Raw genomic sequence first — 12,518 nt, 5'->3', positions numbered from 1 at the left:
CCCCGACCCGCCTACAAAATGGGACGAGCTGTCGATCAACATCGACAGCCGCCCCGTTTGTAGTGAGCCCCGGAGTGAGTGAATTTCTCCCTCGCTCCGGGGCTCGGGCATGCGACTATCGGGCTTGCGACGAGACCCATGTGGTCTCGTCCATCGCAAGCCCCAGAGAGCTTCCAGCTCTAATAGAACTGGAAGCTCACTACTGAGGACGGCCCCAAACGGCAGGCGTTCCTTCGGGAACGCCTCCGTTTGTCCAGCCACCCCCCCTCCAACACGGGGCGAGCTGTCGATCAACATCGACAGCCGCCCCGTTTTGTAGCGAGCCACTCGCTCCAGGGCTCGCGCACACGCATTGTGCATGCCGTGCGTGCGCACTGGCTGACCATTGACCTGCGAGCGGGTCTGAATCAGGCCCATAGTACACTGTGCTGCAGAAGGGCATTGAGCGCGCAAATTAATTATTTTGTTCGTATCAGGAGTAAAAGGGTTAACTTGGTGAAAACAATTATTAACCCAGTACTGGGAATAACTTGGCAAACCAGACTGCAGCAACTTGGGTTATTGGCGCCTCTAACTTTGCTTTCTAAATAAATTGCAAACATATTGAAGCAAGGTGGGGGGGCGCGTTGGGGAGAAATGAATTTTGCCTGCACCCTTTACACTCAAGCAAGACTAACAGTCCAGGAATCATATTGTTAACCGTGTTTGATACATTATATATATATTGTACATTTTATAAGATTTTTGTTTGCTTTGATAAATCCATGTCCAACATTTCTACATGTGCCACTGTGGACGACATTTATAGAGGCTTTTCTGCCACGTGGAACTCCCAATACATAAAACAAAGCCTAACGAAGGGTCTCACGGACGGTGGAGATCCGCAAAGGCATCCACCGGCCCAGGAGACAACAGTTGCCCTTTTGGGAGTCAAACCATAAGCGCGGTTTCTAAAAAGAGGTAAAACTCCTGGCGTACAACACTAAAGCCACCAACGATGTCTCTGTAACCAGAAAAAGTTCACGTTTATAGGTTTCCGCTCCAGATGTAAAATGTCGGTACTCCCACCAAAGCTTTGATCACGGATGCGTGGGATTAGTTACCTTATGCTGACACTTATCTCTGTATTATGTTTTACAACCTATGAAATATTTACAGTAAAGCGTAATGAATGAATGAGCTCACGGATCAGGCACGCTGTTAAGCTTTAGATGAAGGGAAAAAACTTAGAGGGATTGACGTCCAACCTTTACGTACCTTCAGGTGTCTTTGGGATCTAATAATCCCTCCCCATTTCCCTCCCCCCACACCCATCCTCTAAACAGACAGTTTCAGCAGGTTAAACAAACATGGGACTTATTGGGTGGATCAATTAATACAAACGTGAGTCATCGGCACCAGCCAACGCAGCTCCTGGAACAGTCTGTTTGTGTAACACTGTAACCTGGAGTCTCATCCGAATCACTTCCCCGCGTGGAGGTTTTATTCCTGGCTGTCAAAACTTCCTTGTTTCCCAATTTATCCCTCTCACTCCGACTTCATTGATAATGAAACCAAGTGAGTCAGAGACAATTTACCGTAATGCAGTAGCCTATATTGCGTTACTATCTAAATGGCAGAGTTTCAGTAGCCACTAGGCAACCAATGCACCTGCTGTCTGAGGTAGGGATGGCCATCGACCATCGATAGTTAACAAACATTGATGGTTTACTACCAATGGCTGATGGGTTTGCCATCGATGGCAGAGCCAATGGTTTTCCGCCATCGATGGCAAATTGAAACACGATGTTTTTTTTTTCCTGCCACGGAGCTTGGCCACGCCCCCTGGTGGCAGTCTAAGCCCACCCACCCCCCACCCCCCAATTTTTGATTGGCGCGCCGTGCACCTGGCAGCAGTGGCCATCGGGTGGTGCAAACCATCGATGGCTCACCATAGAGGGTTATTGTACCGTTGATGGTTATCACCGATGGCACCATCGATGGTGACCACCAATGGAAAACCATTGATGGCCATCACTAGCCTGAGACTGTGGCAACACATCTGGTATCTCATAGGTGGACTCGTTCTGGTAGTATTCGTCCAAACATGCAACTGAACTTTAAATGGCCACCACAGCATATTTGCAGGTGATAGATACACTTGAAAACAATGGCGCACAGAGTACTGTGTTAGTAAATAAGCCCCACAGTGCAATATTTACCCAATTCTAAAGAAAGTGATTCACTCAAAAGGAAATAAAAGACAGCTTCCCGCCATCCCCCCTCCACCCCATTGCTCATCCCCACCCCCGTAAATGAAGCCGGTAGGGAGCAGGTTTAAACAATATCCAGAGAAATTGCAGCAGCTGAGGATTAGTCACTGGGAAGTGTTTGCCTTAGGCCGGCACAGGCTTGGAGTCAGTTCCACTCGTTCACTCACTATAAAAGTGAATGTATGTCTAGGATGCGTTTTATACTGTCTACTAGAGAAGCAAAGGAGACTTTATAATCTATTCACAGTGGAGACAGTGGGCAAAGACATTATCCTGCATCAGATCTAGTGACATCACTGCGGCATGGGACATGGAGGTCATGTTTATCACTTGCAGCCTTAATCACGGCCATAAATAAAAATTAGCAGCATCCTCGCCGAAATCACGTCCATTTCTCAGACTCTGAACCTATTACATAACTCCTTATGCTTTCACTGGCACTTGGTTGCAGTGGTGACTGTTACCGGTTTTAGGGGTCTATTTACTAAGCCTTGGATGGAGATAAAGTGGATGGAGATAAAGAACCAGCCAACCAGCTCCTAACTGTCATTTTCCAAACACAGCCTGTGACATGGCAGTTAGGAGCTGATCGGCTGGTACTTTATCTCCGTCCACTTTCTCTTCATCTAAGGCTTAGTAAATAGACCCCTTAGTCAGGGTGGCTGGCAGGGCTGCAGATCTGTATCATGCATTCTTGAAAAATCTCCTGGGGAAAAAAAAAACGTACATCCCCACATATCCCTGCCTCTAGGGACTGCATCAGCTGCAGCATCTATAAGCCAGGTAACCCTGGCGGAAGAGGGGGAGAACTGGCATTTGAAGTTCTTTTTCTGCTAATGGTAGTCAGGACTGGCAGACCCAGTTGGAGAAAAAAACCTCCCTCCAGGACTAGGGCCGGATTAAGGTCTCTAGATGTCCCTGGGTCACAAACTTCTAGGGGCCCATATCAATATCTATCTATCTATCTATCTATCTATCTATCTATCTATCTATCTATCTATCTATCTCACATCTGTCTATCTCATATCTATCTACAGTCAGGTGCATAAGTATTGGGACATTGACAGAATTTTCATATTTTGGCCTCTATTCACCACCACAATGGCTTTGAAATGAAACAAACAAGATGTGCTTTAACTGCAGACTTTCAGATTTAATTTGAGGGTAATTACATCCAAATCAGGTGAACGGTGTAGGAATTACAACGGTTTCTATATGTGCCTCCCACTTTTTAAGGGGCCAAAAGTAATGGGACTATCAACTCAAAAGCCATTTCATGGACAGGTGTGGGCTATTCCCTCGTTATTTCATTATCAATTAAGCAGGAAAAAGGTCTGGAGTTGATTCTAGGCGTGACATTCGCATTTGGAATCAGTTGCTGTCGACTCTCAATATGAGATGCAAAGAGCTGTCACTATCAGTGAAGCAAGCCATCATTAGGCTGAAAAATCAAAACAAACCCATCAGAGAGATAGCAAAAACATTAGGTGTGGCCAAATCAACTGTTTGGAACATTCTTAAAAAGAAAGAATGCACCAGAGACCTCAGCAACACCAAAAGACCCAGAAGACCACGGAAAACAACTGTGGTGGATGACAGAAGAATTATTTCCCTGGTGAAGAAAAACCCCTTCACAACAGTTGGCCAAATCAAGAACACTCTCCAGGAGGTAGATGTATATGTGTCAAAGTCAACAATCAAGAGAAGACTTCACAAAAGTGAATATAGATGGTTCACCACAAGATGTAAACCATTGGTGAGCCACAAAAACAGAAAGACCAGATTAGAGTTTGCCAAACAACATCTAAAAAAGCCATTACAGTTCTGGAACAACATCCAATGGACAGATGAGACAAAGATCAACTTGTACCAGAGTGATGGGAAGAGAAGAGTATGGAGAAGGAAAGGAACTGCTCAGTGGCGGGCTGGGCCGGGGGGCAGGGTGCCATGTGCCCCCCGGGCCGCAGCGTCATGCACTACTGGGGGCACTACAAAGGGGGGGACTACTACTACTGGGGGCACTACAAGGGGGAGGGGACTACTACTACTGGGGACTACTACTACTGGGGGCACTATAAGGGGACTACTACTACTACTGGGGGCACTACAAGGGGGGTGGGGGACTACTACTACTGGGGACTACTACTACTGGGGACACTACAAGGGGGGGACTACTACTACTGGGGACACAACAAGGGGGGGACTACTACTGGGAGTACTACAGGGGGGGACTACTACTACTGGGGGCACTACAAGGGGGGGACTACTACTAATGGGGGCACTACTACTACTGGGGGCACTGCAAAGGGGGGGCACTACTACTACTGGGGGCACTACAAGGGGGGGACTACTACTGGGGGCACTACTGGAGGCCTGCATAAGGGTGTTCTCTCCTGTGGCACACAGGGGCACTGCATATGGGCATTATGACAGGGGGCTGTCCTAATCATTATTTTTACCTTACATTGATCCCATATGGACCCACCTCCTCCCTGGAACACTTGAGGGGGGGGGGGGCGCCGTAGCACGCATATTCTTCGGACGCCCTGGCTACACGCCACTCCTCTGCCAGGGCCGCCTGCATGCATTTGCCCCCCAGGCTAAAAGTTGCCAGCCAGCCCCTGGAACTGCTCATCATCCAAAACATACCACCTCATCAGTGAAGCATGGTGGTGGTAGTGTCATGGCGTGGGCATGTATGGCTGCCAATGGAACTGGTTCCCTTGTATTTATTGATGATGTGACTGCTGACAAAAGCAGCAGAATGAATTCTGAAGTGTTTCGGGCAATATTATATGCTCATATTCAGTCAAATGCTTCAGAACTCATTGGACGGCGCTTCACAGTGCAGACAGACAATGACCCAAAGCATACTGCAAAAGCAACCAAATAGTTTTTTAAGGCTAAAAAGTGGAATGTTATGCAATGGCCAAGTCAATCCCATGACCTGAATCCGATTGAGCATGCATTTCACTTGCTGAAGACAAAACTGAAGGGAAAATGCCCCAAGAACAAGCAGGAACTGAAGACATTTGCAGTAGAGGCCTGGCAGAGCATCACCAGGCATGAAACCCAGCGTCTGGTGATGTCTATGCGTTCCAGACTTCAGGCTGTAATTGCCTGCAAAGGATTTGCAACAAAGTATTAAAAAGTGAAAGTTAGATTTAGGATTGTTTAGTTTGTCCCATTACTTTTGGCCCCTTAAAAAGTGGGAGGCACATATAGAAACCGTTGTGATTCCTACACCGTTCACCTGATTTGAATGTAATTACCCTCAAATTAAATCTGAAAGTCTGCAGTTAAATCACATCTTGTTTGTTTCATTTCAAAACCATTGTGGTGGTGAATAGAGGCCAAAATATGAAAATTCTGTCAATGTCCCAATATTTATGCATCTGACTGTATCTATCTATCTATCTATCTATCTATCTATCTATCTATCTATCTATCTATCTATCTATCTATCTATCTATCTATCTATCTAATATCTACTGTTTCTATCTATCTATCTATCTATCTATCTATCTATCTATCTATCTATCTATCTATCTATCTATCTATCTATCTATCTCTCTCATATCTCTATCTATCTAATATATATCTATCTAATATCTACTGTATCTATCTATCTATCTATCTATCTATCTATCTATCTATCTATCTCATATCTCTATCTATCTAATATATATCTATCTATCTAATATCTACTGTATCTATCTATCTATCTATCTATCTATCTATCTATCTATCTATCTATCTATCTATCTATCTATCTATCTATCTATCTATCTATCTATCTATCTATCTATCTATCTATCTATTTCATATCTCTATCTATCTATCTATCTATCTAATATCTATCTATCTATCCATCTGTCTGTCTTTATCACCCAAACCGAGGAGCAGAGTAATGGTACCTGGAGTGTCTGAGATTCAGCTCTGCCTCAGCTCTAACGCGACGCCTGGTGGGAGTGTACGCTAGTGAAGCGCCCTGGTGGCTGCTGCATATGGAACAGCTAAGTCGCGGAAGAGGATCGGACCGGAGGCAGCAAAATGCTGTACACCGTAGTATGGATACTAATTCTGGGAACAGTCTGCAACTGCCCCACCGGTAATCCCCATCTGCCAGGGACTGACAGCCCAGCCTGCGATTAGCAGAAGAAAGGCGTCTGCCAGTGAAACCACTGGGGCTTTACTGAAAGTGGTGGATTTTACTTTAGTGATGCAGCCCCTAGGTAAAATCCACCACTGCTTGGTTGTGTTCCCTAGTAGTAGTTGGCGGTCCCCAGGATTTTTTGATGGCAGTTTATCAGGTGCAGTTAACCAGGAGATAGATACTAGTATAGACCATGACTGACCTACAAGTACCACTCCAAGATATTACTGGGGATCTGCATGCATTCAAAGGGCGGGGAAAACCATGGGGGCAGCTCAGCAGCATCTCCTGGAGTGCAGGACACGCCCCCAGAATAGTGGAATTGTGGGCATGCCACAAGATCACGCCCTCTTCCCGCGATGCCACACACCCTTTTTTGTGTACCTTGTCACTATAAAATGTGTACCTAGAAGTCAAGAAACAAACAAAGTGGGGCTCATTTCCAGTGCATTGTGTCCCAGATTGGCAGATCTGCCCTACAGCATGGCAGATCTGACGATGCAATGTACGACCAGCGGGGACGCGCATCGTGATTGTGAGTGGGGACTCACGATTTGGGCATATTTTACACGATCTGTCATATTTTGCCCGATGCGTCGGAATCGGCCAGATCGGGTAAAATATCGCCAAGTGTGTAGGCACTTTTACAGTGTTCTAATGCAATATAAAAGCATGGGGCAATCTTACACCCTTATCTGCAGGTGGTTTAAACAGTGGCGACTCCAGAGGTGGGGCTGCAGTACAGTCCAAAATTCAAATAGGGGAGTCACACCAACTGCCAGTGAGTCCCAGCCAGTGATGTTTGGCAGCATTTTGGGTGGCAGTTGGTGTGGCTCTTCTATTTGAATTTTGGACTGTGCTTCAGCCCCAGCTCTGTAGCCACCACTGGCTATAATTACAGCATGGTGATGGCATGTCTCTAGTTAGTTATCCAACTCCTTAATTGCATAAGGCCCAGAATAACTGCCAAACAAAGAAGCTCATTCAGACCCGCTCGCTAGATGCGTAAGCTCGCACCCAGCGTATGCAAATTCGGCTAAGTGACGGCACGGCAGGCGATCGCACGGCAAGGCATAAGCGCGCCCACTATGTCTTGGCGTGCGATCGCTCTGTGTATGCAGATGCCCACCAGCCCACTTGCGCACGTCATCTCCAGGAAGTGTATGCAACCATCGGTACATCGGTTACCATCGGATGCAATCACAGCGCTTGAGGTTGACTATACCCTGCCGCAAGCACTACGAGCACTTCAGAGTACAATTCAACCAAGTGACGTGTACTATGACGCTTCCTGTTAATTATGCACGCCTCTGAAACAGCATTGAGAAGCTCAGACACGCCTGCGTTCGCACCTCCACTCCCCCGTTTCTAGTGGCCTGCCCCTGTTACCACCTACAAATACGGCTTCTCTTGTCACTCATTCAGCTGGGCTGCCTATGCGCAATGAGCAATCACTTCCCGATCTCTTGCACTGCGATGCACACGCATGCGCAGAAAGCAACAATCGGCCAGCTACGAGCGAGCTCATCCCTAGCGAGCGGGTCTGAATCAGGTCCAAAGTCTTTATCTTTTGCCCCCAATAATTAGTTTGATGCTCTCATGATTCTAGACTGCATGTTCTGCATTCCCATAGCGCGCCTGTGTGTGCGCTTAGGACCTGATTCAGAGCCGGACGCTAACATGGGTGTGCATAAATTAGCCACTGCGATTGCATACGCAGCTCTGGGTGTCAGAAGAGCACCCAAGGATGCAGCAGGTCAGACCTCCCGCAAGGGTAAGATGGCCGTCAATGTGCTCCGATGTTTACGCAGGTATGCGTCGTCACACGCAGGTAAGAAGGCAGCAGTGGGCGTCTTTATGCTCAGGTGATCTTTGCTAACATTAGCATATTTTCGCAGCTGCTTTGCGTACGGAAACGCAGTTGGGATCACGTTAGCGTTCGTCTCTGAATCAGGACCTTAGGAATGTCTGCCACATTTTCACTACGCTTCTCCCTGCGTGAGCCTGAAAGTACAACTGCCGCTCTGTATGGATACAACCGCTATAGCAGCAACAAATGAATCCTCTAGGTCTAACATCGGAAGTGCGTACGCCCCTGAATCACCTCCCGAATTTCTTTTATTGTGTCATCAGATGTCTATAAAAATATTTATGTTAAATGTTCTTTCTTAATTAACAAAGCTGCATGATTATGTGACAGAGATTGCCGATACAGAACAAATCTCACCTAGGAGCAAACATAACTGTGCAATTTGCTGGTGTAACAAAACATAACAGCACAGTGGCCCATTAATATATTACAGTATCAAGGTGCAGTTATCTTCTATTCAGTCTATGTTTCTTATTGTCTCCCCAGCTATGGACACCACGTGCAGCATTTCAAGGTGCTGAGGGAGAGTGGTTCGTATTTCCTGTGGGAGACCAGGTTTAGCTCCCTGAATGAGCTGGTGGATTATTACCGATCAAGTTCCATCGCCAAAACCCACCTCGTGCTCCTGCGGGATGAGGAGGAGAAGGTAGAGATTCAGGGGGAGAAGGGACAGGTCCAGTGTGATTCTTGCAGTATTACCGAATATATCATTACTAGGTGCTCAATAAGGGAGCACTCTGGTCACAGCTTTGTATCTTTGTTAGAATTCAGAAGTAAATTCCTGATTATGTGTGTGCTACAAATATCATTAGTCCAACCAGACTGCATGTAATAGGAATAAAGGCAAGATTGTCTGCTGTGTAATTGAATATATGAATCCAGAGGTGAACAACATTTTCAACTGAGGACGTGAATGTCAGTGTACTATTGTTCTGTAACTCCAACCGTCAGTGTACCAATGTTAGGTACCCCAAGTGTCAGTGTGCCATTGTTCTGTAACCCCAAGTGTCAGTGTGCCATTGTCCTGTAACTCCAACCATCAGTGTGCCATTGTTCTGTAACCACAAGTGTCAGTGTGTCATTGTCCTGTAACCCCAAGTGTCAGTGTGCCATTGTCCTGTAACTCCAACCATCAGTGTGCCATTGTTCTGTAACCCCAAGTGTCAGTGTGCCATTGTCCTGTAACCCCAAGTGTCAGTGTGTCATTGTCCTGTAACCCCAAGTGTCAGTGTGCCATTGTCCTGTAACCCCAACTGTCAGTGTGCCATTGTTCTGTACCCCAAGTGTCAGTGTGCCATTGATCTGTAACCCCACGTGTCAGTGTGCCATTGTCCCGTAACCCCAACTGTCAGTGTGCCAATGTCCTGTAACCCCAACTGTCAGTGTGCCATTGTTCTGTAACCCCACGTGTCAGTGTGTCATTGTTCTGTAACCCCACGTGTCAGTGTGCCATTGTCCTGTAACCCCAGCTTTCAGTGTGCCATTGTTCTGTAACTCCAAGTGTCAGTGTGTCATTGTCCTGTAACCCCATATGTCAGTGTGCCATTGTCCTGTAACTCCAACCATCAGTGTGCCATTGTCCTGTAACCCCAAGTGTCAGTGTGCCATTGTCCTGTAACCCCAAGTGTCAGTGTGCCATTGTTCTGTAACCCCACGTGTCAGTGTGCCATTGTCCCGTAACCCCAACTGTCAGTGTGCCAATGTCCTGTAACCCCAACTGTCAGTGTGCCATTGTTCTGTAACCCCACGTGTCAGTGTGTCATTGTTCTGTAACCCCACGTGTCAGTGTGCCATTGTCCTGTAACCCCAGCTTTCAGTGTGCCATTGTTCTGTAACTCCAAGTGTCAGTATGTCATTGTCCTGTAACCCCATATGTCAGTGTGCCATTGTCCTGTAACTCCAACCATCAGTGTGCCATTGTCCTGTAACCCCAAGTGTCAGTGTGCCATTGTCCTGTAACCACAAGTGTCAGTGTGTCATTGTCCTATAACCCCAAGAGTCAGTGTGCCATTGTCCTGTAACCCCAAGTGTCAGAGTGTCATTGTCCTGTAACCCCAAGTGTCAGTGTGCCATTGTTCTGTAACCCCAAGTGTCAGTGTGTCATTGTTCTGTAACCCCACGTGTCAGTGTGCCATTGTCCTGTAACCCCAGCTTTCAGTGTGCCATTGTTCTGTAACCCCAAGTGTCAGTGTGTCATTGTCCTGTAACCCCATTTGTCAGTGTGCCATTGTCCTGTAACTCCAACCATCAGTGTGCCATTGTCCTGTAACCCCAAGTGTCAGTGTGCCATTGTCCTGTAACCCCAAGTGTCAGTGTGTCATTGTCCTGTAACCCCAAGTGTCAGTGTGCCATTGTCCTGTAACCCCAAGTGTCAGTGTGTCATTGTCCTGTAACCCCAAGAGTCAGTGTGCCATTGTCCTGTAACTCCAACCATCAGTGTGCCATTGTTCTGTAACCCCAAGTGTCAGTGTGTCATTGTCCTGTAACCCCAACCATCAGTGTGCCATTGTCCTGTAACCCCAAGTTTCAGTGTGCCATTGTCCTGTAACCCCAAGTGTCAGTGTGTCATTGTCCTGTAACCCCAAGTGTCAGTGTGCCATTGTCCTGTAACCCCAAGTGTCAGTGTGTCATTGTCCTGTAACCCAAGTGTCAGTGTGCCATTGTCCTGTAACTCCAACCATCAGTGTGCCATTGTTCTGTAAACCCAAGTGTCAGTGTGTCATTGTTCTGTAACCCCAAGTGTCAGTGTGCCATTGTCCTGTAACCCCAAGTGTCAGTGTGCCATTGTCCTGTAACCCCAAGTGTCAGTGTATCATTGTTCTGTTACCCCGTTTCAGTGTGCCATTGTCCTGTAACCCCAAGTGTCAGTGTGCCATTGTCCTGTAACTCCAACCATCAGTGTGCCATTATTCTGTAACCCCAAGTGCCAGTGTGTCATTGTTCTGTAACCCCAAGTGTCAGTGTGCCATTATCTGTAACCCCAAGTGTCAGTGTGCCATTGTCCTGTAACCCCAAGTGTCAGTGTGTCATTGTTCTGTAACTCCAACCGTCAGTGTGCCATTGTCCTGTAACCCAAAGTGTCAGTGTGCCATTGTCCTGTAACCCAAAGTGTCAGTGTGCCATTGTCCTGTAACCCCAAGTGTCAGTGTAACATTGTCCTGTAACCCCAAGTGTCAGTGTACCATTATTCTGTAACCCCAAGTGTCAGTGTGCCATCGTACTGTAACCCCAAGTGTCAGTGTGTCATCGTACTGTAACCCCAAGTGTCAGTGTGTCATCGTACTGTAACCCCAAGTGTCAGTGTGTCATCGTACTGTAACCCCAAGTGTCAGTGTGCCATTGTCCTGTAACCCCAAGTGTCAGTGTGTCATGGTACTGTAACCCCAAGTGTCAGTGTGTCATCGTACTGTAACCCCAAGTGTCAGTGTGTCATGGTACTGTAACCCCAAGTTTCAGTGTGCCATTATTCTGTAACCCCAAGTGTCAGTATGTCATTATTCTGTAAACCTGAGTGTCAGTGTGTCATCGTACTGTAACCCCAAGTGTCAGTGTGTCATCATACTGTAACCCCAAGTTTCAGTGTGCCATTATTCTGTAACCCCAAGTGTCAGTGTGTCATTATTCTGTAACCCCAAGTGTCAGTGTATCATTATTCTGTAACCCCAATTGTCAGTGTGTCATCGTACTGTAACCCCAAGTGTCAGTGTGTCATCGTACTGTAACCCCAAGTGTCAGTGTATCATTATTCTGTAACCCCCAAGTGTCAGTGTGTCATTATTCTGTAACCTCAAGTGTCAGTGTATCATTATTCTGTAACCCCCAAGTGTCAGTGTATCATTATTCTGTAGCCCCCAAATGTCAGTGTGTCATTATGTCATTATTCTGTAACCCCAAGTGTCAGTGTGCCATTATTCTGTAACCCCCAAGTGTCAGTGTATCATTATTCTGTAACCCCCAAGTGTCAGTGTGCCATTATTCTGTAACCCCCAAGTGTCAGTGTGTCATTATTCTGTAACCCCCAAGTGTCAGTGTATCATTATTCTGTAACCCCCAAGTGTCAGTGTGTCATTATTCTGTAACCCCCAAGTGTCAGTATGTCATTATTCTGTAAACCCCAAGTGTCAGTGTGCCATAGTCCTGTAACCCCAAGTGTCAGTGTGCCATTGTTCTGTAACCCCAAGTGTCAGTATGTCATTATTCTGTAACCCCAAGTGTCAGTGTGTCATTATTCTGTAACCCC

At 46.7% G+C, this 12,518-nt stretch overlaps 1 protein-coding gene across 1 annotated transcript in view; it reads left to right on the top strand.

The window, feature by feature from the left end:
- Positions 1–12,518, top strand: part of GRAP (GRB2 related adaptor protein) — a 112,616-nt gene that overhangs the window by 81,076 nt on the left and 19,022 nt on the right. Inside the window, exon 5 of the mRNA XM_088464941.1 lies at positions 8,765–8,924. Coding sequence (XP_088321067.1) covers positions 8,765–8,924 — 160 coding nt within the window. The remainder of the gene's footprint in view (positions 1–8,764; positions 8,925–12,518) is intronic.

The sequence above is a fragment of the Taudactylus pleione genome, unplaced genomic scaffold (assembly GCF_031769625.1).
Source record: "Taudactylus pleione unplaced genomic scaffold, aTauple2 ptg000061l, whole genome shotgun sequence".
Lineage (NCBI taxonomy): Eukaryota > Metazoa > Chordata > Amphibia > Anura > Myobatrachidae > Taudactylus > Taudactylus pleione.
The sequence above is the reverse complement of the archived record's forward strand: the minus strand, read 5'-3'. Positions and strand labels throughout refer to the sequence as shown.